The sequence below is a fragment of the Equus asinus genome, chromosome 15, assembly GCF_041296235.1.
Source record: "Equus asinus isolate D_3611 breed Donkey chromosome 15, EquAss-T2T_v2, whole genome shotgun sequence".
NCBI lineage: Eukaryota > Metazoa > Chordata > Mammalia > Perissodactyla > Equidae > Equus > Equus asinus.
In genome coordinates this window covers 38,422,801-38,450,166 of record NC_091804.1, presented here as the reverse complement: position 1 = coordinate 38,450,166, position 27,366 = coordinate 38,422,801, and the positions used below count along the sequence as shown (strand labels likewise).

General features: G+C 44.6%; 1 protein-coding gene across 3 annotated transcripts in view; it reads right to left on the bottom strand.

Moving 5' to 3' along the window:
• Nucleotides 1-27,366, bottom strand: part of ARFGEF2 (ARF guanine nucleotide exchange factor 2) — a 104,973-nt gene that overhangs the window by 68,291 nt on the left and 9,316 nt on the right. For 2 of the 3 annotated variants that reach the window (XM_014832892.3, XM_014832882.3), the window contains exons 2-7: nt 21,696-21,726; nt 20,917-21,040; nt 14,349-14,495; nt 13,277-13,456; nt 12,693-12,927; nt 1,546-1,614 (exon numbers count right to left, since the gene is read on the bottom strand). In XM_014832892.3, coding sequence (XP_014688378.2) covers nt 1,546-1,614; nt 12,693-12,927; nt 13,277-13,456; nt 14,349-14,495; nt 20,917-21,040; nt 21,696-21,726 — 786 coding nt within the window. The remainder of the gene's footprint in view (nt 1-1,545; nt 1,615-12,692; nt 12,928-13,276; nt 13,457-14,348; nt 14,496-20,916; nt 21,041-21,695; nt 21,727-27,366) is intronic. The other variant, XM_044747858.2, reaches the window with a different exon arrangement.

Here is a 27,366-nt window from a genome sequence, read left to right as displayed (position 1 = left end):
TGTCTACTACCCACAGGCCCACCACCAGGGGGCTTCATTCATACTGTGTCCATGACAATGGTGCCTCCAGAATTGTGCAATACAGCAGTCCTGCCCACCCCCATCCACTTCCGAAAAGGATGAGAAACAGCTAAACATGAAAAGCACAGATTTTTTTAAAAGGGCTATTAATAGAGGGATTAGAGAAGAAGAGCCATGTAAATGAAGAGTTTTGACAGTTACGACAAAAAACTTCAGTCACAGGAAAAAAAATGTAGAACTGAGCTTCCTGGCAGTCATGTGAAAAAGGGAAAGACAAAGAATTAGATAGATTTCATCATTTAATGAAAGAAAGCATATCTGATGATTAGCAGAACAGCTGAAATCTATGAAGAATTCACCATCTGGATCTTTATATATATAAGGGAAACCAAACAACTTAATAAGCATGATCTTCAATAATGGTTTTACAAAGCATATATTCATTCAACAAATATTTAGCAGGTACCTATTATGTGCCAAGCTCTGTGTAAGGGGCTGTGGGATACAGAAGTGAACAAGACAGACAGTGCTCATTGTGTAAGGACTTCTTGTATTGACCCCAGGAAAAATTCCAAGGGTATGAACTAAAATTATTCTATTTTAAAGACATTTCTACATGGAGTTAAATAATGAAATCTATGCACATTGCTTGGTGATTAATAAAGGATAAGGCTTAGAGCAGTGGGTCAAACTTCTTTGACCGTGACCCTCAGTAAGAAATACATTTTAAAGCTCATGACCCAGTACAAATGTGTACACACAAATAACTGAAATGCATGTTTCATGAAACAATGCTTAACTTTACTATAAGCAATGCATTCAGTTTGTATTTTTTTTCATTTTATTCTCTTTCATTTAAAAGATGCTGACTGCAACCCACTAAATTATTGATTTATTGACCTATTAATGGTTTACTGGCACTGGAACCGAATGTTCAAGACACAGTCATTGACCTGAGATTTTGGGCAAGAACAAAGAAAAACTCATCCAGCAGTCATTCTGAACTATACAAGTTTAATTCCACTGAAACCACAGCAAAAAAAGTGATGGAGTTAGGGAGGAAGTCTAACAAAATGAACGAAGCTTCCCTGTGCGTCTGATTCCTGCTGACGTGGGGACTGTCCCCTCAACACCTCAATGGCTAGCCATGAAAATTCAGCAGCAGTGGACACCACCTCAGGGCTCACAGCCCAGTGCTGGGAAAGCCCGGATGTGTCTCCCTGTGGAGCACCCAACTCTAATCTCCACGTGGAGCACCCAACTCTAATCTCCACGTGGAGCATCCAACTCTAATCTCCACGTGGAGTACCCAACTCTAACATTGTCAGACTATGCTTCTTGATCCCAGTCCAAATGAGAATAAAATCAATCACTAGAAACAAGTAATTTTTGAATTCCCTGTGAAAGAAGGGCAGACTCAGCTTCCACGAGTTCACTGGCGGTGGGCACTCCACCACTAAAACACCTGGCGCAGGATTTTTTTGGAGAACGAGTTGGAGGAAAGGCTGGGTTCTTGGTTCTTACCTTTAATGGCAGATGTGACCACATCTTCTAAGATCTCCTTCACCACCTCCTGAGCTCCATCATCAGTCCCTACACACACCCAAATACACAAAGACAAACACATACATGTGGGCATTTCCAGGGAAACACAGGAAAGCGGAGAAGGAGACTATGTCAACGTTCTCTAGAGTCACACTTCAGAAGGCAAAGGGTGCACATAAGCACAGCCCAAAGCCGAATCTGACTGTGCCAACATAGACAAGTCCTGTGCAATCTGGAAACTCTCAGGCAGCATCTGCTATGACTTCAAGCTTCCCTTTGCGGAACCTGAAAATCCCTCTGACTTCTACACTTTTTCTTCCTAAGTCACAGCTGCTCAGCCCAGGGCCCACCACCCCCAAGTTGGAGGCAGGAGCTGAATTTTATCCAGCTGCGGTTCCTGGCAGAAGAAAAGATGGAGCTTTCTCTTGTGCCTTCACTGCGGGGACCATGGAGCCTCGCTAAGTGACGTGCCTTCTGCTCCTTCGATTTCCCCACAAACTTAGCAGGAGATTTCTACTGGGACAGTTGAGCATTTACTAAATTTTAAATTCAATTATCCTGTAAAATGTTAACTGTTTAAGTGGAAGAGGTTCAGAACCAGTTGTTTTGGTACAAAATTAGTTCTGGGAGAACTTACTGAAACAGCCCTCGACTAGATTTTTGGAAGTAAACATTACTGATTTATAAAATATCACATTGACCAAAAAGGCCATCACATTAAATAAACAAAACCAAAATAACCGTTTAACTTCTTCCCTCGTGAGGCTTTCCCACCCAGCTACTCTTTGGTGAGCTCCGTGCTCGGCCTGCAGGTCTTGCAGAGCAGCACAAAGCATCTGCATCCCCCCGGCACTTGGCCCTCTATAACAGCTTATCTATTTAGCCCTCTACAAGCTTTACTGAGATATAACCGACAAATAAAACTGCCATAATGACTTAAATGGGTGAGTAAATTTACGTGGAAAATACTGATGTTACATGCTTTTCTTAGAGGGCGAAAAAGAACTTGAATGGCAGTTAGAAAAGTCCGCAGCCACAGTCACAATCTCCTGAACCTCTTTCTTCATCTAGATAAGACCATTTAGACGAGACGGGTGTTACCCATACTTCAGTCATAATTTCCGCCATTTTCACACACCACTTATTACGTATATAGTCATGCGCCACATAAGGACATTTCAGTCAATGGCGGACCGCATATATAATGGTGGTCCCTAAGATGAGTACCCTATAGCCTGGGTGTGTAGTAGGCTATTCCACCTAGGTTTGCATGAGTACACTCTATGATGTTCGCACAACGAAGAAATCACCTGATGATGTATTTCTCAGAATGCGTCCCCATCATTAAGCAACATGTGACTGCATTACATATACATAATGGTGCTCACCTGAAGCAATAATAATCACAAAATCACAGGCTTCATATGCTAAGGATATTTTCTGAATGCATGTTAAAATAAATGTGTAACTATTAAAATAAAAACCGTTCACCTGAGCCACCTAAAATGATCTCATCGGCACCATGATTTGGTAAACACATGACTAGATATTCCAAGTTCCCTTCCAGTTCCAACCTTCCCTGATACTATGACTTAATCAAATTATGGTGACAGTTTCTAATCTCTATCGTACATTCCAAAGTCCTGTGTACACACTCAACACCCAAGAAACACCAGCTTGCTGAATACATTTCATCAGAGGAGTGGCAGGCTCGGTGCGCTCGTTAGACCCGAGGCTGAGAAGTGGTGGCCGCTCAGTGCGTCTGGTCTGCAGGTTGCGTTGCTGCCCATGCACTGCTCCCCCACCCAGCTTTACTGAGGTACAAGTGATGATTAAAAATTGTACATATTTAAGGTGTTGAACTTGATTTAAGCACACACGGTGAAATAATCACTGTAATCAAGCTAGTTAACATATCCATCACCTCATATAGTTATTTTCTTTCTTTTTTTGTGGTGAGAACACTTAAGATCTACACTCAGCAAATTTCAAGTATAACACAGTATTCTTAACTATAGTCACATTGTTGTACATTAGATCTCCAGAACTTTTTCATTTTGCATAACTGAAACTTTGTACCCCTTGACACTCATCCCACTTCCCCAACCACCAGTCTGCTTTCTGTCTCTATGAATCTAACCACTCTAGGTACTTCATATAAGTGGAATCAAGGAGGATTTGTCTTTTTGTGACTGGCTTACTTCACTTAACACAATGTCCTCCAGGTCATTGTTGTTGTTGCAAAGGGTACGATTTTCTTCTTCTTCTTTTTTGAGGAAGATTAGCCCTGAGCTAACATCCATCACCAATCCTCCTCTTTTTGCTGAGGAAGATTGGCCCTGAGCGAACATCTGTGCCCATCTTCCTCTATTTCAACTGTGGGACGCCTGCCACAGCATGGCTTGATAACCAGTGATCTGCGCTGGGATCCAAACTGGTGAATCCTGGGCCACCAAAGCAGACCACACAAACTTAACTGCTATGCCACTGGGCCAGCCCCAGGATGTTCTTCTTTTTTTTAAGGTGTAATATTCCATTGTACGTATATGCCATATTTTCTTCACCCATTCATCCATCGATGGATATTTAGGCTGTTTCCTCTATCTCTGCTATTGTGAATAATGCTGAAATGAACGGGAGTGCAGATATCTCTTCCAGATCCTGATTCCATGTCCTTTGGACGTATACCCAGGAAAAGGACTGCTGAATCATAAAGCAGTTCTATTTTTAATTTTTTGAGGAACTTCCATATTGTTTTCCATAACCAATTTACATTCCCACCAGCAGGGTACAGGGTTCTCTTTTCTCCACATCCTTGCCAATACTTACTATCGTTCACTTTTCTGAATAATAGTCATTCTAACAGGTGTGACATGCTATCTCATTGTGGTTTTGATTTGCATTTCTCTGAGGATTAGTGAAGTTGAACACCTTTTCAAATATCTGTCGACCATCTGTATGCCTTTTTCTTTTAAATGATCATAGAATTTTTTTAATTAAAAAGGAAGGAAATTCTGACACATGCAACAACATGGATGAACCCAGAGGACATTATGCTAAACGAAATAAACCAGTCACAAGAGGACAAATACTGTATGATTCTACTTACACGAGGTACCTAGAGTAGTCAAATCCGTAGAGACACAAAGTAGAAGAGAGATTGCCAGGGGCTGGAGGGAGGGGAAACGGGAGTTGCTGTTTAACGGGTACAGAGTTTCAGTTTTGCAAGACAAAAAGAGTTCTGGAAATTGTTTGCACAGCAGTGTGAATGCACTTAACACACTGAACTGTATACTTAAAAAGGGTTTAGATGCTAAGTTTTATGTATATTTTATCACAACTAAAAACAAAAATAGGGGCCAGCCCAGCGGTGCAGTGGTTAAGTTCGCATGTTTCGCTTCGGCGGCCCGGGGTTCACCGGTTCAGATCCCGGGTGTGGACAGGGCACCGCTTGGCAAGCCATGCTGTGGCAGGCATCCCACATATAAAGTAGAGGAAGATAGGCACGGAAGTTAGCTCAGGGCCAGTCTTCCTCAGCAAAAAGAGGAGGATTGACAGCAGATGTTAGCTCAGGGCTAATCTTCCTCAAGAAAAAAAAAGAAAGAAAGAGAACAGTGGTGAGAGAAGAAAAGATAGAAAGATACTCCATAAATTCTGGTGTGACCTAAAGCCATCAATTTTGAAATCAATGGGATGAACCATCTCAGAGACTTTTTGAAATTCCCAGCTTGCTCCTGTGCTGCACGCATCAATAGCCTTTAAGAAGCAGGGCAGTTCGGGACTGAACCAGCTAGCTATCAGACAGGGAGAGATACTGATAAAGGCAAGCGAAAGTACTGGAACTCTCATCCTCTTTGAAACATCCATAGGCTTCCATGACCTGGGCTATGTCATAGGGAATGGAGGACAAAGCAGGAGCTGTGGCCACCAGCCCATCCAGCTCAGAGTCACGCTGTGGGGAAGTCCCGTCTGGGTTAGCAAAGCAGTCTTCTGAATAGTCAGTTAGAGGTGTGCTCTGGGGGTCTGAAACTCTGGGGAGAAGAGGGCCTCTGTCGGCAAGGTCTCTAGGGGCTGTAGCTCTCTTCCTCTTGGCTGGGCAGGCGCGGGCTGGAAGCCCTTCCTGCTCTTTCCACTCACTCTTTCTCCATTTAACTCAGCGGTTCTTAAACCAAACCTTCACTACACTGTATTGTAAATGGATTTTTGATGCCCGTGACTCCTGGGTGACATAATCTGGAAACTGAGTCAAACTAAACAGCGCTTCCAGCTCTACCTTCTGATCAGGGGTGAATGAGGTACGCTCTTGGCTTCTCTTCGGTTTGTCTGGTAGTGCGGCTGCCATTGCTGCTTGGCGGTTAAGCAGCCTTTCTGTAGGCATCCAGTTGTCCTCATGTGTTCTCTGGTGAAAACAATTCCCGTTGTAGCAGGTAGATGGGATATTCACTGGAGGCCAGATGGCTGATGGCATGGTTGCATCTTGGATTTCCACAGGCTGGGAAATGCCTCTAACATAAGAGTTTCCAAAATACGGTACATCCATTCTAACGTGTTGTAGGCCACCAGACAGTGAAGAATGAAGAAAACTCATATTGGGACGGAGTGTCCTAAGACAGGATTATACAAACCCAGATGGCGTAGCCTACTGGACAGCCAGGCTAGATGACCCTAGGCTTATGGGTCCATCGTCATATATGCAGTCCATCTGTGGTTAACAGATTGAGTCCCAGGATAACTCAATGCCAAGTGGGATCCTGGATTTGGTCCTGACGCACAGACTCTGCAGTCTCAGATTCCTCTTCTGCCTGTATGCCTTTTGAGGAATGTCTACTGAGGTCCTTTGACTATTTTTCAATGGGGTTATTGTTTTTTTTTGCTATTGAGCTGTATGAGTTTCTTATATATTTTGGATATTAACTCCCTTATCAGGGATAAGGATATCCTTATCATTATACGGTTTGCAAATATTTTCTCCCATTCTATAGGTTGCATTTTTACCCTGCTGATTGTTTCTTTTGCTGTAGCTATGCACTGTTTTTTAAGACGGCTGAATTAGCTGCAAACATGTAAAAACTGGGAGACATCATAAAAATCCAGATCTGGCTTCTATTAAAAAAAAAAAAGACTATCTGGCAACACTGGGCCACAACTGGCTGGAACCAGGAGCAGCTGCCCTCTTTATCCAGGGCACCAACTCTACAGATATCCTGTTGTCTCAGTCCTCACCACTCCCAACTGTCTCTCCTCTGCGGAGGCCAAGTGCCAGTCGCCATCACACGTGGACAAGTGTTGTTAAAGTACAGTGAGGAGAAAAGCACTATGTGTCTAGTAACACCTTTCTGTCAAGAGTAGGAAAAATGGAAGAATGACAGGGAAGGGTCTTTTAAGAACAGCAGAGAGAAAATGTTCCTTTGTGGAAGTGACTTCAGCACACTGATTAAAAGTGAGGGCTCTGGAGCCAGCGTGCCTGGTTCAGGTCCCTGCTCTGCCACTTCCCAGTGTGAATACTCAAGTTACTTAACCTCTCAAGCCTCAGTTCCCTCAACGGTAAACTAAGATGATTACAACATCACTTCCCTCATAGGGCCTTGTGAGAACTCAATGAGATAATAAACATGAAGTGTTGAAGACAGTGCCTGAAAAGAGTGAGCACTCAAACAATGTTTCTTAGGCCTGTGTGTTTCATATGTAGTGTCACTCTGTTAAGACATTCGCGATGTCCTCATGACAGAAGCCTGCTCATTTCTGTCATCTGCCTGGCCCTGGAGACTAAGTCAATATTGAAATTTCCCAGCTAACAATATTGAGAGAAGTTTCAATTAAAGCCTCCATTATCTTTCATTCTGAAGGAGAAAAATAAAATCTCCATTTCAACGTGGATCTCCTCTTCTCACTGCAGCTTCCCCATTTAAACAGCATCAGGATCATGATTTTTTGGAGGGATAAGAGTGTGTAACTCATTCTCCTTGACAGGCTAGATCCACAATAGCACTCGTGCACAATCAAAATAGTCTCAGGCCAGGAGGGGGCGGGAGAGTCGGGAAGGCCTAAGTCCAGCAGAAAGTGCCCGCAGAGGGAGCTGCTGCTGAGGAATCCCGATGGAGGCCCAGCAGCAGCAGGACTCCACAAGGTAACCCAGGAGCGCTTCCCCTGCTGACGCGACAGCCTGGGGTAGGTCTCAGAAGAGGCCTTTCTGGGTGTTATAATAACCACTGAGAAGACTGCAGTGTTTAAGTTTCAAGCACGCTATGAAAATGTTAGACAAATCAAATCAAATCAAATCCTTGCAAGATTCAAAGAGTATACTTAAGAAACATTGGTTTTGCCGGTTCCCTGGGTTGCTCAGCAGTCACCACCTGGCCATTACAGACTAGCACCAGATCCTACCTGTTTCACAGACTCTGTCCCCAAGAAAAATATGAAGGTCATCTTGAACAGGTTCAGATAGGAGAAACCTTTGCTGCCATGCCCTCCCTAGCCAGCTGGAGAACAACCCTGGCGGCAGGCACTGCCAGTTACCTACCTCATATCTTTCTTCCTAACAACGCTCTAATTTTGTTTCAGAAGGGACTGTGCCTACATTTCCCGGCCTTCCTAGCAGAAAGAGATTGGTCGTGTGACAAAGTTCTAGCCAATGAGGGGTAAGCGTAAGTTACCGGGGAAGGCATCAGCTTCCAGGAAGCCTCCTTAGAAAGAGGCGTGACTCAGCTGGGAGTCCTTTCGTCCTACCCTCTTCCTCCTACCCTCTTCCTCCTTCTTCCTGCCTGGAACAAAATGGCAGCACTGGAACCACAAGGTGACCTTGAGGATGGAAATTACACGTGAAGAATAATGGGAACAAATAAAAGGAATCTGAGACAGGTCTTCCCATGTCCTTGTTTTCCAACCAATTAAGTAGGGACCATGGGGGATGGGCGCAGGTGGCGTAGTAAGATGCATTAACTCACTCGTTCAATCAACCAATTGAGTACCTGTGTTTTTGGCACTGTTCCAGGCATTTGGAATATACATCACTGTTTAAAACAAAGATTCATATCCTCACGGTGCTTAACATTCTAGCTGGGGGTAATAAAGAATTAAATTATACCTACAGTGCTAGGGAAAAAGTAGAGTGGGAGAAGGCAGATCTGGGGCAAATGTGAACACATGGTAACAAAAATACTAAAGGGAAAAAAACCAGGGAGCCGCAAACTCATACGGTTCCTTGACAGGAAGAAATACATTCGGTAACAATGTCTCAAAATAAACACATTACATTACACTACATTGCATAGCTGATAAAACCATTGTAAACCAATGAGCTGAAATGCCTCCCTATAAGGCAGCTGTGTCAAAAACAAGTCAAAAAGGAGGGGATCTGTGGGTACATTTTGTTATTTTTCTATTAGCCTGACACTGCTTTTTTTTTGTCAACAAAAAATAATAAAATTCCTACAGCAGAGGATCTGGTATTGCTAACATGGAAAAGAGGCTTACTTTATCCTGCTGCACTGTTCCCACCAGCTTCACATCTGATTACCATCTGAACTATTTGCTATTCTTCTTTAACTCATTTTTCTAAGGTGAAACTTATTTGAAAGATAATGATAGCAAACACATATTACATAGCCATAAGGGCCAGACATTGCTCTCAACGAATTCTCACAAACCTATAAGATAGGTACTCACTGTATCCTCATTTTACAGATGAGGAAACTGAGGCTCACAGAGGTTAAAGATTTTACCCAAGATCACAGAGCTACCAAGTGGTGGAGTCATGATCTGAAACCAGGCTATCTGAGCAGAACCTCCATATGGCTGAGGGAAGATAAATTTTCTCTACTTTATAGTACGTAAGAGTTGGGTTGTTTTTTCCATAAAGAATGAGACGCAAAAAGAAAAACGGAAGAAAGAAATCTGTAAACACATAGGTAACTGTGTACCAACAAAAGCTACATATTAGTTGTAGAAATGTAAAAATACTAATGTGTAATGTTGGGAGTTAAACAGTCAATCTTAAAAATGAACTTAAAAGAAAATGGGAAGTGAGTGCTAAGGGGTACAGGGTTTCTTTCGGGTATGAGGAAAATGTTCTAAAATTGATTGTGGTGATTATTGCACAACTCTGTGAACATACCAAAAAGAACTGAATTGTACATTTTAAATGGAGAACTTATGGTATGTGAATTGTATCTCAATAAAGCTGTTTTTTTAAACAACTGACAAGAATAGCTGGGCAATCAGGCGGTGCGAGAATGGTAAGGTCTCCCAGGGAAGGCTGGCTGGCTGTGCCCAAAAGTTTGAATTAGCTAGCATGTCTGAGGCTCAAAAATCTCATAGTGGGAGTCTACAAAGAGCGATCTGACGCACTTCTTGGACAGGCTGATAACACTGACACATTGATGTTGATTTACTAATTTGGGATGAAAAACTGCTAAAGGAAAAGATGCTCAGGTCTGTTGGTGAATTGTCTCCGGCTATACAAATTTCACTGGGAGGCAAATTATCCCAGGAAGGCCATGGGGAGGGTTCCCAGTTAGTTAAGCAGGAAAACGTATGTTGCGTGCAAATCAGTGAGCACGGCGCCTGGCTCAGTGACCAGCCAGGTAGAGGTGGCTACATGATGGTGACTACTTCTGGATGGAACCGCAGGAGAGCTGGATGTGTCACCTCTATCACAGAGGCCTCAAGTCTGGGTCCAACGGGCCTGACGGCCTGGACTCTGGCCAGGGCACTCTCCCCTGGGCGGGTACCTCCATGGCCAGCCTCTCAGGCTGTCAACCCCTTTTTCTGAAGGACCTCTTCTTCATTTAGAGCCACATCTTGATAAGTGGAAGCCATTCGTTCTTTTTGAGGGTGATGGCGCAATCGGATTCCCACGTTCTTGGGAGAAGCCTTGAGGGGTACACCAAATACTGGCAACAAAATCCACAGCAACATGCTAACTGCAAATCCTCTCTTTGTTACAGCAGAATTTTAAGTTACTGTATTTCTAAATAACTATTTTCTAGAAATCAAGTTTTTCCCCCCATTCATTCAAAAAATGTATTTACTGAGTGTCTACCATGTGTGCTGGGCACCATTCCAGGTGCCGGGAATACAGGGCGAACAGGGCGGCCTAGCTCTCAGACGGAGAAGAAGTAAACACAACCTCTTCAGTATTTCAGGTAGTGATGAGCGCTAAGAAGAAAACAAAAAGAGGATGATGGGACAGAAGAGATGGGGAGCTTGAGAGAGGGGGATCAGTTTGAACCAAGAGACATGAAGATAAAAGGGGGGCAGGGTGGGGAAGGGACAGTAAGTGCAAAGGCACCAAGAGCAAGCATGGCACTTTCAAGGACCAGAAACACTGGCTGCGCACTGTGTAACAAACAAGCGGGAAAGAGGCATAGGAAGGGGACGGGGGACAGGGGCCAGGTCACAGGGCCCTGGAAGCCCTGGGGGCAGTGCTGGCACAGATTTCACTCGGAATGGGATAGGATGGGAAATTACCAAAGGAGTTTAAGCAGAGGAGGGTCGTGATCTAATTCATGCTTTTAAGAGATCACTTTGGCTGCTGTGTAGAAAATGGGCTGTGGTGGAAACACTTCATGCAGCGCAGAGGCCAGCTTTTACATCTGCACAGATATACTTACTACAGGGTGTTTAAATATTAATACTTATACATTGACCACATCCTGATAAGGGTTACAGTAAAAACCCAGTCCTTGCCCTGAGACCTAAGAAGGCAAAGATGACGACAGATATCAAGGGTGGGCCAGGAGTTTCCGAGCACCTTCCCTAAGACACGACAGCAGGATGGAGTAGATGGCAACTCTGTGCTCACCCTGAGACACATGCAATTCTTAGTGGCGACTTTCTCTTTTGTCCTTTCCTTGCGTGAACTGATACAGAACAACATTCTAGCAGCAACACTGGGTCTGCTCCTCTACATGCCAAGCACTCGGGTAAACTGTAGAGGAACAAAGCTGCTCAAATACGTGCACTTTAGTAGAGAACACACTACCAACAGAAACCATTACCCATGATGTGACAGAAAAAGGTATGGTCAGATATTTCACGTACAACAACCAGCTAGAGTAAAGAACTATTTGACAGAATCACTTCGGAGGTGCATTCCAGAAAAAAACATGAATTTTGGATCTAGTTCGTACAAATTGCCCAGGGAAAGATGCAAATATAAGAAATAATCTCATGAAAACACAATCCATGATTTTGTGCCTGATTTTTTTTTTTAAATCACTGGTTTATCATGTGTTCTCAACCTAAATAGAAATTTCTTTATTGTGGGGATGATTATTTCAAAATCCAAATAATATAAAGGTAAAAGTCAAAAATCTCATATCTACTGTACAATTTACTTGTAACTTTCCACTCTCTTTGATATTCATAATCATGTATATTTACATTCATAATGTATATTTCCATGTGCAGTATCCCATAACAGACTTTTTCCTCTTAATAGCAATTAATATCATTCCATGTAAGTAAATATGTGTAGATCTATTTGATCTTTTACCAGCTTCATGCTTGATATTTTATTTACTTTAAGACTATAATCAGGTGTGGAATATCGCTTTCATTTAAAAAAGCAAACAAAAACCTGTAATGTACTTGATCACAGAAGCAGCAAACAAAGCTGTCCATGTGTCCATCTGTAGCCATCTGTGTGTCTACCCATCCACCCACCTTCTCGCTCCTTTCACAGATGTCTACGAGTACATATCAACTGCCAGGCAGTGGGCAAGGCACAGAGATTGCAGGTATACATGACAGATGAGGTCTTTGTCCTCCTCGGGGAAGATGAGACAGACACCGAACGACTAACCACCCAAACAATTAACTACTGGGAAATAAGTGTCCCAAACTGGACCCACCACACTGAAGCTGAGATCAAGCAGCAGTAGCCAGGTATACTGCAGGAACTATCCAGAGAAAACTACACAGCTGACAAGGAGACATTAGACACCAGGGTCTCCCTAGTTACATTCCTTAAGAGAAAAGGTAAGGGGAAGTCAAGGGGAGGCCCAGAAACAGACAGCTGCTTTCAGAGGTTTCCTGCAGATGATACCAGCCAACTCCTTTATATGCCCCACAGACACAGGATGATTCTCTCTCACAGCTGGAAAGGGAGAGCGCATGGGGCGTACCTGGTAAGGATGGGCCTCCTTCTCTGGGCGCATCTCCGTTCTCAGAGCTCACTTTTCCAGAATCACTCCCGGCATGTTCACCATTGGTTAAATCTGTCTTTTCAGGAGTTGTTGGTTTGCTCTGTGCCTGGCTCTGTTTCAAACGACTGGACTTTGGGGACACTGCTGCAGCCTGGATCACAGGGGACTGGGGTTTCGACTGGATTGGTTTTTCCAATTCTCTGGCCTCCTGCAACTAAAAGGCAACAAAAAAGGAATTTAATCTAAACAGTCCCAGCATTTTAATAAGGAATGGAAAATATGACAGCCTGTTGCTTAAAAAATTCCCAAACAGAAGCATAAAATTTAAAAAAGGAAATAAATTCCTTTGATAAACTCAAAGCAAATTCTGAATGCAAATTTCAAAACCCATGCTACACTCTCTCTGCTTTTTAAAGCAGGAACAAAAGACAGGGCGGAGAATTCAGAGGAAGAGGGGATATAAACGCTAGTGAGTCTTCGCCTGGCACGGAGGCCACACGTGGAACAGTCCACAGCATTGGACGATGTCCCGCCCCCAGCAGCTGATAGCTGCTGCCACTCACCACTTGGTTTTCCATGCGGGTGAAAATGACGTTCAGCATCTGAGTAAGGGTAGCCTTGGCAGTCGTTTGATTGATGAGATTTTTGCTGGCCAAATAGATATTGTAACATGTCCTAACTGTCTGCAGGATGGTGCCCTCGTGAATTTCAATGTGTGGGGACGTCACCGCTGTCAGAAGAGCCTGAAACAAGAACTCGCAACCTGCACCTTCACCCCATCCTCCCACAGTCAAACTTTTCTACAGGGTTTGGCTTCATAAATTTTAAGATGGCTCTGCAAACTAAACTGGAGTCAACTCCTCATTGCTTTGAGTTTAAAGATAATAAACTTCACAAAATCCAAATTATTCGAAGTAATTAAGTTGTGCTGAAGTAAGCTTTCTACCAGCTTACTTTTTAAAAAGCCAAAATACAGACACTTCTCTCAGGAGGGAAAATGCTCCAACTTGATCACCTCTACATTCATCACAAATATACATGTTTTGATGGGCAGTCAGTTTCCCAGCTCCCGGTGAGTTTTCAAGGAGCTTTAGGAAAGGTGTGGCTAACACGGAACCATCCCTCACGAAGTTAACACACTCAGGACTTAAGATGCGGAATGTTGGCCATACCCATCCTGATCCTGCTCTCCCAACAAGCAGACGGTGCCACCCCATGCCAAACCACTCCTGGCAGCAGACACGGAATAGGGAAGTACAATGGGGGGAGACCAGAGGACAACGGCAAACTGGTGATAAGAGTATCAAGGAGGACCTCCTGAGAAATGGTAGACTGCGTATCCAGAATTTCAAGGGGAAAGACCAGAGGATTTCAAGCCAATTTAATTCACAAGCAATTTACGTTGTTATTAGTGGAACTGTTTACTTTGAAAACACACCTGGTTCCACTCTTCTTGTCTCAGTCCACGCTAACACATTCTGACGTGTAACAAAAGATCTAAGTGATGCTTACATTTTTCTGCTCTGGCTCAGCACCACCCGAGACAACCAACACATGGTACCTCAAAAATCCCAATTCCCAAAGGGGACTAACTTTCTAACTTAAAATCCAGACTGGACAAACAAACAGAAATACCTTAATTATTTGTAACTGAACTCCTTCATCTGTCTGAGGGCCCTGAAAACAATTGCAAATGGTTTCAACGATCCTGTCGATCAGCCGCTTCCCGGGAGCGCCGCTGTCTGGGGCATTGCCGGTGATGTGTCCATATGCGATGAGTTTCTAAGCACAGAAAGGAGAGAGGTAAGAAGCATCTGCCTGGCCAGCACTGACTGAGCCGTCCATGGCAGGAAAACACAGGCAGCCAGCACGGCCTCCAACTTCCAGTTCCCACAGCTCCCTCTACTCCCTGCGGCACGGCGGGCACAGACACCCGAGAGGGCAGCGTCCATCCTGTCTCCCAATGGCACAAGAGCCCCAGGAGGATGAAACAGTGTCCCACGGAAGAGACAAGATGTAGAACAGTCCCCGGTACACAGCCACTTGTGAGAAAAATTGAGGGATTAACAGCTATACACAATAGACACAGAAGTCGTCAGTTGTAGCCTAGAGCTCGGGAGATGAGAGGAAAATGGGGAGCGACTGCTGATGAGCACTGGCTTTATTTCTGAGGTGATAAAGATGGTCTAAAATTAGACCGTGGAGATGGTGGCACAATTCTGTCAATATACGAAAATCACTGAACTGTACACCTTAAATGGGTGAACTGTATGCATGTGAATTCTATCTCAAGCTATTAAAAAAAATTTATGTATTTTTTTTCTTTAAATGTAAAGATACCCAAGAAACTAATGATAACATGTTTTGCTTGAGGGGGGAACTAAGTAGCCATGGCCAGGAGTGGGACTAAGACACTTTATAGTACATGCTTTCATTCTTTTTAAATGTTGAATCATGTCAGTATATTTTTTATTCCAAAAATTAAAGTAAAAACACTAACTGAATTTCGCACCTATGTCATCAAACACTGCGTGTCACCCACATGCCTGAAAAGGTAAGTGGCTGCTTGGGCCATGCCCGCACAGTCAGGGGACAGACAGGTGTGGACAAGCGCCACCTTTCAGAGGCAGCCTGACTGTGCCACCTTCCTGACGACCTGGATCTGGATTTCATCATGCAGAAAGAATCAGAGAGCTGGAAGGGAACTCAAAGGTCAGGGGCAGAATGATTTCCAAGCCTGGCTGAGATTCAGAATCACCTGAGAGAGCTTATTCAAAATAGATTCCTGGACCTCTACCCAGAGCCACTGCACCAGAACTTCCAGAGTGGAGCCCGGGGATCAGTGTTTTTCTCCAAGCTATCCAGGTTATTTTGATGGTTGACCAGATAAAAGAAACTGGTCATCTGACACAGCCCCTCTGGGATACATGAATTCTAAGGCATTCTCTGCCTCCAGGGAATTACTAAAAAATGCTGTTCTGTGTTTAGTAATTCTCTTCCAGGACTTACTAAAAAATGTGTTCTTTGTATTTCTTGGTTTCCGGCTTGCCACATTCTTGCCTCTACCTGCACAAAGCAACACAAGCTCCTGAGGTCATCTACAGTGCCACTATCACCACGACAGGAAAACTCCCCAGCCTGCAGCAGACTGACGCCACTTCTCAATGGCTTTTCCCCATCATTAGCTACGAAAGCGCTGCCACTCAATAAACAGAAAAAAAAAACATTAAGAGAGAGTGACTGAGAGTAGAAACGTGATACTGCTGGATCAAGTGACTGAAGGAGCAGGAGAGGCCCGCACACAGTCTGCTCATCAAGGCCAGCCCCAGAGATCTCCAGATGGGGGTGAGGCTGGGGAGAACTGAACTGTGTTTCTGAAGAACAAGTCAAGACGCTCTTTACCTCATCCCTCTCATTGCTGCTGCATATGCAGACTTCCGAAGAGGGCAGCGCCGGCTACCCGGTAAATGGGCTCTGGTTTCTGATATTGCTTACTCCTGACTCCTAATGGACTCAAGTCCCTTTTGTATACTGGGTTATGAGTGGGATGGTCTATGAACTTCTAAAATGTGAATGTTGAAAAGCAGGCCCCACAAAACCCAATACTAATGCTGCAAAGCAAAGATGGATGTGTATTACTGGATATTTAATTTGAATAAGAAAAAAAACTGGAAGTATTCTCCCCTCCACAGATTCTTTAAAGGGCATATTAGCCTTCAAAGTGAAAAGAGTTTTAAGTATGATTTTACTCTCTCGTCTGTGTAGTGAGACCGGGCCAGAAGAAACCAGAGTTCCTGCGTCCTGTGGGTCTTTCCAGTCCTGCCTTCTCACCCTTCCCTGGGCCAGGCACTGTTCTGGGCACTAGGGGTAGTGAATAAGACGGTCCTTTTTCTCAGTTTATATTCTCCAGGGGGAATAGACCAAAGCCAAAAATCCTGACTAGGACCTACAGGCCCTGTGGGATTTGTAGAGATTTTGAAAAAAGCAAGTTGCAGCAATAATGCATAGCATTATCTCATTTTTGGAAAATAAAAACTGCGGGGGAGTGTGTGTAAGTATTTTTGTAACTGCACAGAAAAAAGCCTGGCGACCTACCGAGTCCAGCAGCATGAGTGTGCTTGGCAAGCTCACCTGAGGACAGTGTTTAGTACAGGGAGGGAGGCGGGAGCTACCGGCACGTTTAAGCAAAGGATTAATGCGATGTGATACACTTCTAAAGGCTCCCCAGACCCCTGCATGGAGAACAGGCCGAAGGGCACCAGGAGTGGAAGCAGGGGGCCAGTGCAGAAGCTACTTCAGCTGACCGGGGGAGATGCTAGTGGCTTAGACTTTGGGGGAGGGGGGAGCGATAGAGACAGAGAGTAGAAGTGCCTGCCTCATTCCCTGCTGACACAACGAGGGGATGGGAAGAGGGACAGCGGAGGGAGGCCTTTGGGCAGCTGGCCTATTGATACATGTGCCCAGCAAGGCTGCTTTCACAGGAATGTTCACTGTAACCCTCTCTGTCAATGCCCCTCCACAGGGCAAGGGACAGATAAAACGGTGGCATAAAACATCACTGTCAGTCAAAAGGAATGCCCTATATTTGCATGCAGCAACATAGCTAGATCTTAGAGACACCACTGAACACAAAAAGCAAGCTGTTGAAAAATGTGCATAAGTGATACCATTTATGGAAAAAAAGAAAGAAAGAAAAAAAGACAGAAAGCAAACCATAACAGGCAAATGGGTTTGGGACTAGTTATCCAAGGGACTTTAGCCTTATCTGTAAAGTTCTAAAAAATTTTTAATAGGGAATGTAGTCATGTACAACTTATATAATTACAAATGGATTTTTAAAGTGTATATTAAAAAATCCAAAATTTCCTAGAAATAAGAGCTCAAAGATAATGCTTGTGGTATGGGCAGACAGCTTAGACCCGTGGTTTCCTACAGCCTTCACTGGGTGTATAAAGGAAATATTAGAACTCTATTTCTATCTATTTTTTTATCCTATCCTTTTAAAAGTTCTATTTTTGTCAGTTTTATAACATACGTAAGTTAATAACAGCAGTACATGTATATAATGTTGTAATTGAAGAAATATGAATCTATTGAGAGGATATTCTACAAAAAGAATTTCATGATTGATACGTGCCCAGAAAAACCGAGAGATCGCTCACTAGCTTGGACAAGACTGAATCCTCACGCTCCTTCTGCAGGCCTGGCCTTGAGGAAGCGTATGGCAGACCCAGTGCTGGAAGAAAGGAACACAGACTCTATCACTTCACGACTGTGGGCAGGACTAGGGGCATCTCCAGGCTTCTCCCAGTGGGGAGAGGGAGCACTGAGCTAACAGTGCTCAGGGCACACCACACCAAACCTCTGCCACCCATCACCTTTCCAAGCTCCAAGAAGGACACCTTGAAATGCCCAGGGCAGAATGTGGATGTGTCTGCAGCTGGTTTCAATTCTGCCAAGACCAACCTTTACCCCTGGATGCTAGCCTTACATTTCCAAGAGAGAAGTTACCTCACCCACACTGGGAAAAGCCAGTCCAAAGCTCTGCAAGGACAGCCAAGAGGAAATGAAATTTTTCACTGAGTATTCCAGAGAGCACCCCATCACTTTCTAACATCATAAAAAGGACGACACATTTTGCATTTTGTATACTAACCCAAGAAATCCTAGTGTACCTATTAAATTACAGAGATGGTCCATTCTGAAAAAGAGAGCTAACCATATGCCACAAACCTCCAGACAGGTACTACACTGTTCAAGTCCTAACTCCAGTCAAGACAGTGGGCTGAGGCAAAGCAGGACGGCAAGTTTCCATCAGAAATCATACAGAGTCCCAGAAACAGACTATTTCTAGGAAAACACAGCATATTTTCAATTGACGAGACCAGAATGACAGGGTCATAGTTAAGAGTGGAGGTCAGCAGCCTTTCTCTGTAAAGGACCACAGACTAAATATTTAGGCTTTGTAGGTCATATGGTCTCTGTTCCAACTACTCCACTCAGCAGTAGCGGCAAGAAAGCAGTCACAGGTGACACATAAACGACTGGCACAGCTGATGGTACAGACAATGTCTGCGTTCCCCCACTCCCAAGCCCTAATCCCCAGTATAATGGTATTAGGAGGCGGGGCCTTCGGGAGGTGGTTAGGTTTAGATGCGGTCATGAGGACGCAGTCCTCACGATGGGATTAATGCTCTATAAGAAGAGATCAGAGAGCTAGTGCTCTCTCTTGGCCACATGAGGACATGGTGAGACTCTGGCCATCTACAAACCAGGAAGAGGGCTCTCACCAGGAAATGAGCCAGCCGGCACAGTGACCTCACCAGACTCCAGAACCGTGGGAAGTAAATGTCTCTAGTTGAAGCCACTCAGTCTGTGATATTCTGTGACATCAGTCTGAGCAGATTTAAACAGCTGTGTTTCAATAAAACTTTATTTACAAAAGTAGGTGGCAGGCCAGATTTGGCTTCTAGTTGTAGTTTAAGGACCCCTGGTTAAACAACACAGACGGGGGTGGGGGTGGGGTGGTAAGGAAGACCCAGATATCCATCCAATCCCATCACTTTCTGGCCAGGGCAACTTGACCGAGTTGGTCACTTGATTCTCTAAGCCTCAGTTTCCCCAGTGCTAAAATGAGGATGAGAGTAAGTACCTCAGAGGGTTCCTGGGAAGATTAAACACGATAATGTGGATAAAGCTCCTAGCACAGGGCCCAGCACAGGCTAAGTGCTCAATACACGTTAGTCATTCTTCTTAGGACACCAATAATGTTAACTACCAGCACCAGTTTCAAAACCAAACCTTAACATGAGGAGAAAACAACTAAAATTAAACTAATGCCAAATTTCCTCAGAAAATGTTCCCAGCAACATATAATTTAGAAGTAGGTCTTGAGCCTGCCATTTAAGAATTCTTGGCTCATTGTATGTTTCACATAGGACAATCTGTACAGAATTACATTGAATGAGAAAATGGTTTTCATTTGGAAGAAGTGCTTCTGTGAAGAAACTGTCATCAATTTTCAAGTGTAGATATATCAAAGAAGAGAGATTAATAGAGTAAATATTAGACTAGAGATGCCAAAAATGTGGCATGCCCTCTGTCACTTGGCAGTCCTGTGCCTCAGCAGACATAACTCATCAATCATGACACTGTCTCAAGAAACCCAGATAAAGCTCCAGATAGCTTTTCACCGTAGCTGCTAAGCAGTCACAGTAGACAACCTAGTCACTATTCCTGTTCCAGAAAGTACTAGTAAATCATGATCTCATCAATACATCTTTTTAAAGTCAACAAGCTTTTTTCGTTCCTGTAGGTGGCCCACTGCGGTTAAGAATAAATCTTCTTTGAGGTAACCAGAAGCCTCAGGAGTAGATCTTAAGACAAAAACAAGAATGCTGGACCAGGAATTGAGAAACCCAAGTTGCAGTCCTGTCTCTGTCTCTCACTGTCTGTATGCCACTGGACAAGTCACCCTAACTCTCCCACTCCTGCTTCTTCACCAGTAAGAGGTGATTTATAACAAGGTCACTGGTAGCTCTAAAGACAGTCAATCCTGATTATTTGCAGGTTCTGTATTTGCAAATGTGCCCACTCGCTAAAATTTTCTTATAAGGCCCAAATCAATACTTGTGGCCATTTGTGGACACGTGCGGAGCAGTGAAAACCTCGAATCACTTGATGCACACATCCCCAGCCAGGGTCGAGCGAGGAGGTGCTCTGCTTCCTAGTGTCAGCCTTCATACTGTAAGCAGGAACAATTGTTCGATATTTGCTAATGCAGTGTTTGCAGTGACTTTACAGAACATTACCACAAATAAAAAGAATTGGTTATATCTATTTCTCTACTTGATCTCATGAATTCTAACGCTATCAAAAAAGAAGTTGCATAAAAATACCTTATGTGCTCATGTGTATCAAACATTGCAATTAATGCTAAAGGTTTCATTCAGAAAAACACACATAAGAGAGACCAAGAAATATTTCTACAGAAACAAATTCTTTTTTAGCTAAGGAGGTCAGAGCCCTCTCTCATCTCTCCCTCACGAGACCTCCGTAAAGAAAGAGTTGGATTGCTCTTCTCTCCATCGCCTCTGAGCACATTCTGAGTACTAGGGTGGTCACTAGTATAGCTCCTGTGTAAGGACCACCCATGGACTGGAGAGGACTCCCCCCACCCCTTTACACCATCAAGTTATGGTACCTGCAAGCAGTCGAGGGACGTGCTGACCACTCGTGGGGACTTGGACTGGCAAGCTAGCTCGAATGGAAGGAAATACTTGTCAGCTTCAATGAAGTTTGCCTTTGGTGGTGCAGCAGCGCCAAGCCTAGGAAAAAAGCAGGCAAGGGCCGAAGAGGAGAAATGAAGGAAAAAAAAGCTTGTTTTTCCTACATCTCACTCTAACTTCCCCTCCCACTTGCAATCATTTAATTAAAAGAACCTTCAAACTGCATCTGTAGGGCTAGACAATTAAAAGTTTAAACACATGTATTAGGGGAAAAACGCCAAAGTGCCCCATGCAGAGAACGAGGCCTCTGATAAGCGAGCTGTATCAAGAGCGTCCTGGACAGAAGCCTGGCATCAACCCTGTCAGAGCTGTACTGCTGCAGCGTGACTAACTGGCTTCACCACTACGAAGGGGAGGAGCAGCCACGGACGAGGCAGGAGGACGGCCCCGTCCTCCTGCGTAAGGAAGCCTGACACATAAGAGAGAAAGGCTGTGCCTCACCCGTCGAGAAAAGGTACAACAGCACTGACTTGCTCTTCCTCACCCTTTCCTCCAGACATGATTATTAAGCCAGTAACCTGTTACCCTGCGATCGGTTCAAACACATGCAGTCTTGCCCGACACCACGCTAGGAGAGTGTGGGCTACCTCTGAGAACCAGAAATATGAGAAAACACGCTGACATACAGGTTCCCACAGCCACTGCCTACTCATTTAACATTGTATTTCAGCAAGAAGGATGCGCCCCAACCTACCTCTGTTTTTCTATTTCTGCTTTAATTTCATCTGGTGGGGAAGAAAGAGAGGCACGTTAGGAGCAACATTTATACAAAAGAACACTTTACTGAAAGATATTCAGAAACTATTAAAAACAATTGTTATGAGATTTTTCGTATAGAAATGCTGATTTGAAGTGATAGAAAGTGATTATAATAGCAGTAATAATAGCTAGCATTTACATAGCAGTTACTATGTGCTAGGCATTGTGCGAAGTCCACGGTCCATGTTCTATTTCCATGTTCTGCAAAACGGATGTTAATAACAGCTAACACAATATTATGGTAATACAATAACATCTCAACTGTGTAAAAATATGCATAGGAGACTACAAACAAACATAAAATATTGAAAGCTGTCTAAGTAGTGGGATGATGATTTTTTCTCTTTTTTCACATATTCGATGATAAGCATATATACTTTTTGAAGCACTTTTAAAAAAACTGTGGTAAACATACATAACATAGAATTTACCATCTTAAAGCCATTTTTAATGTACAGTTCAGTGGTATTAAGTAAATCAATAATTGTTCAGCTAAGGCATTTATAATTTTTCTTTTAAGATTTTATTATTTTTTTCCTTTTTCTCCCCAAAGCCCCCGTTGTGGGTCCTTCTAGTTGTGGCGTGTGGGACACTGCCTCAGCGTGGCTTGATGAGCAGTGCCATGTCCGCGCCCAGGATTCGAACCAACGAAACACTGGGCCACCTGCAGCGGAGCGCGCGAACTTAACCACTCGGCCACGGGGCCAGCCCCGGCATTTATAATTTTTATGAACTAAAATTAAAAATCTTTACCATGGAGGTTACAACCACAATGTTAAGGTCACAGAAATAAAGTGTCATTATTCAAAAATCCTAATCTTAAAGAGAGAGTCTTATTTCCAGGAGAACAAGGTTTTAGGCCATTGAAACAACAGAACACCCTATCTAAATCACGCAGAATTCCCCACACGTACTCGGTCGAACGTCTTCCTACATGTTAGCTCTGCAGGTGCACTGTCATCAAAGCGGCCCGTGAAGCAGGTCTACCCTGAAGGCCATGCATTCAGACGATCTCCATAGGCCAGCCTTCCTTACACACTCTCCCCAGAGCCAGCGGTTTGGATGCGACATTGGTTATCCTAGCAACCCCAGAATACAGTTTTGGAAATTATAAATTTCCTTTTCTTGGACAACTCTATTCTAGACTGAACTTTAGGACTGAAAACTGAACAAGTGGACTCACTGGAGGTGGCAACTTCTAACCTTCCAGCCAGGCTTTCAACGTCTCCTTACTACACACGGAAGAAAACGGGAGAAACACCCAGACGACTAATAGCAATTGTTTTGCTCACTGACCGTAGAGAGCTCTGTGGCATGGCTCCTGCCCTCGAGGGACGAGAACTCAGTAAGTAGGCAGCTCTGCGTTCTAGCTGAGGCCCCCCGGCAAGGCGAGCTGAGACTGGGAGTGGCCCAGGAGATCCAGTCCATGAGGCTGGTAGCCAAGCTTTCTGTGCAGAAATCTGTATCCATAACATTAAGGCTCTGCTTAGCGGTAAGACTGTCACTGTGTGGCACGGCAGAGGGGCACTGTTGCCTGAACTCAGACATAAAGTTTCCTTCCACTCATGGTTACCTTTTAGCGTGAAGTTTAGGTGTTAAATGTATCCGAAGCAATTAGGCCTTCACTAGGGTCTGTGCTGGCCTCCGAGCTCTAAAATAATCTGTTTCGGAATGCCACTAGTGCCAAACCACCAATCGACGAATCAATCACCAGGACTGCGACTTACTCACTGAGGCACTGAGAGTAATAAAACCAAGAGCAGAAGTTACACGCTCAAAGGCCTAAGGTGGCCAGGCAGGGAACCTCAAGGAGAGACGTGGAGTGCCCCACCACCCAACAGGGCAAGGGGCGCAGCAGCGCCTCAGCTTCAGCTGCCTGGGACCACTAGAGACCCTGAGCCCAGAGTAATAGTTGTTCTGATGGTGCCAGAGATCAAAATCCAGATTTTAAGTGAAAGGTCTGACTGCAGTTCACAGCAACTTCAATATTTTAAAAAATATTATGGCTCAAATAAAACTGGTTTACAGGTTGCCCTGACCAGTTTGTAATCTTTGCTTTAAGGAACAGGGAAGAATCAAAGAGAAAGTATTTCATTGGCTGCAGAAAAGTAACTGCAGGGGATAAAAGTGGCTTTTAGGAACTATGACTAGGGCCCGGCCCCGTGGCCAAGTGGTTAGGTTCACGCGCTCCACTTCGGTGGCCCAGGGTTTCGCTGGTTTGGATCCTGGGCACAGACGTGGCGTCGCTTGTCGGGCCATGCTGGGGTGGCATCCCACATGCCACAACTAGAAGGACCCAGAACTAAAATATACAACTATGTACCGAGGGGCTTTGGGGAGAAAAAGGAAAAATAAAGTCTTTGAAAAAAAAGAACTACGACCAGTGCTATGAAGACAAAACATTCAAGTTTTGTACAAGCTAAATGTGGCTTGGCCAAAGAGCAAAGAGCAACTAAGGAGCCAGAGGATCAGGGTTCAAGGCCAAACTCCACTAAACTTTACAGATGAAGAAACAAGATCCAGAGAGGTCACAAGCTAGTAAGTCGTGGAGTGGGACTTGAACCCAGAAAATTGGGCTCCAGAGCCGGTGTTCATAGCTTCTCAGGTACTTTGACTATCAAATAAACGCAAAGAATTACCCCATAAACTGTAAGTGAAGAACAATATAAATGCTGGTTGTGCTATCACTAAGACAAACAGTGACTGCTGTGACCAGAACTCAAAGCTCTGGTGCTCATGCTCCTCCGTGAGCCCCACCTGGCCTTGAGCAGGCTGTTGACAACCCCAGCTCTGGAATTTCCCAATCCCCTTTTCTGGCCTGCTGAGGCAGGACCACAGCGAGGGTGCACCCCGGTTTTCCAAAGGGAATGATCAAGGGCCAGAGTGACTTGTGGCCGCGGCAGTGGTGGAGCAGCACAGGGCCAGACGAGTCCAGAACACAGAGGGCCCTCTTAGGAGAGCAGGAAAGAGGAAACTACCGGGACAGCCACTGCAGAAGGCCAAGAAACATCAACTGCGAGTTAAATGTTCACAGATTTCCTTTAGTTTTCTTAATTTACACTTAAGTATTCCCACAAGAATTAGGAATTGTTGCACTCTCCAAACCACTCTTAGTTAAAGAAAAAAAATTTGAAAAATCTCCTCCACTAGGCACAGCAGGGGTCCAGAAGATGGGAAGCCCTGGAAGGGAACGGAGAGTGGCCTGAGCTGACCTACGTTTTGGCAGATCACTCTGGCTGCTGTTTTGAGTATACAGAGGAGGGCGGCCAGGATGGAAGAGGGAAGCCCATCAGGAGGCTACTGCTAATAATCCAGGCAAGCCATCACGGGGGCTTGGACCAGGGTGGAGGCTGTGAGAATAGAGAGAAGGACCAGTCTGAACCACACGAAAGCACCATTTTTACAGTCAAATATTAGTAGTTTCATATGGTCCAACCTAACAGTTGGCTTCTGGATAACAAAATATTTTTTTTTCCATTAAAAAGAGGCAGAAATGCCCATCAACTGATGATTGGATAAAGAAGATATGGTGTGTATATATACACACACACACAATGGAATACTACTCAGCCATAAAAAAGGATAAAATGGTCCCATTCACAACATGGATGGACCTTGAGGGTATTATGTTAAGTGAAATAAGCCAGATAGAGAAAGAAGAACTCTGCACGACTCCACTCATAGTGGAAGTTAAACATATAGACAAAGAGAACTGATTGGTGGTTACCAGGGGAAGGCGGGGGGAGGGCACAAAGGGTGAAGTGGTACACCTACAACATGACTAACAATAACGTACAAGAGAAATTTCACAAGGTTGTAAACCATCATAATCTTAATAAAAAGTTAAAAAAAAAAGAGGCAGAAAACGGAACAAGGAAAAGGTGTGCAGCAGGGGACCTCACAGCTTGACAGAGCCTGGTGTGGAGGAAAGAGAAGACATAGGTTTCAGACTGAGCGAGAACTAGGTTCAAATCCCGGCATGGACATCTATTAGCTGAATGATGCCAGGCGGGTTATTAACCCTCCCAGAGTCTCGATTTCCTACTCTAAAAAACGAGGACGATAAAAGGCAGTCCCATATGCTCCAGAGACTGTAACTAGGCATTTGGGTGCAGGTAATTCTCTCGATAACCCCATGAGAGAGGCATTGTCAGATTAATGGCTAAGGCAGTGTCTGGCATACAGTAGGTGGTTAATAAATGTCAGTTCTCGCGCTCTTATCTTACAACAGGAGTCAGCAATAGTGCAAAGTTTCTGGTGCCCTTGGTGGAACCAAGCAGAGCTAAGGGAAAAAAGAAAAAGAGTGGAACCCAAAGTATAATCATCACAGCTGACATTCACTAGGGCCAGGCGCCCATTTGGTCCTCACCACAACCTGGGAAGGCAAGAGCATTCTGATCCCATAACTGCTATACAGGCGAGGAATCTGGGCACCGTCACCTGCCCACGGTCAGATCCAGGAAGTGCTACCGCACAGTCAGGATTCACACCCAGGCTGGCTGCTCCAGAGGCGACACTCCAGAGCCCCTCAATGATGAGGAGGAGGAGGATGGGTGAGGAAGAGGAGCATATGGTGGGGCACACCTGCTCGAGTTTACTGCTCCACATTTTAATAGGCACTGCTTTCCCAACTGCCAACTGGGCTATTAGCAGCAATAAATGAACAGGTTGGAGAGGAGGGAGACTCAGTGAGGTGGGGCAGCTTCAGCAGAAAAGCCACCCAGCTCATGCACACACACACCCTTCTATTCAGCAGCAACTTCGGCACCGGCTCACCTTCTTTGCTCCACTCCCAAGCTGAGTCTAACAATGACCATCACCACCTTCAACAATCCCATCACTGGTCAGCTCCCCCAAAGTCCCACAACATCCTTCGACCCTTCAACTCTCCTCACACGTCTGATCTGCCACACCCATCCCTACTATGCAAACCAACACCGCCCTCAACTCCCTCAGCTCCCCCTCCAAGAACCTCCGCCTCCACTCCAAGGCAGCCCTGTGTGGCGGGCCACACTCTGAATCTTGTCCTCCCGTGGAATTGGGGCGCTTTCAGCTCCTTGCTGCTCTCTGCCCACAGCCTCCTCTCCTCCCAGCTGACCTACTCACCTGCTCCCAGTTGGACCCTTCTCTGGCCAGTCAGACCTTGACAAGACCAACATGTCAGCTTTCCTCTTTCTTCATTTCCAGGACAGGCCCCATTAGCAGGATCATTATCTGAATGATAGGCAATCAATAGCCTTCATTTTCTCTGACCTTTAGTCTTAACTTCTGGCAAAATCCCAAACTAAGATATTACCATCTCCTTTCGACCTGTCTCTACCTAACAACCAGACCTCTGACAACAGGGCAAGTTAGTAGGTCTGTAAAGCTGTAACCGCCAAGCACAAATGGAACCCAAATATTGCCAGTTAAACTCATTTTCTGTAGCTCTCCGCATAGACAACTGCAAATGTCTCCACTCTCCTCAAATACCTCATCTCTCCCTCCTAATCGTCACCATTCCTCTTTACTCACAACAGAGGGAGCGGCCTCCTATTTCATGCAGAAATTAGAAGCCGCCACAAGGAGATCCCCTCAACCTCCTGTTAGGGAACCTACAAAGTGAC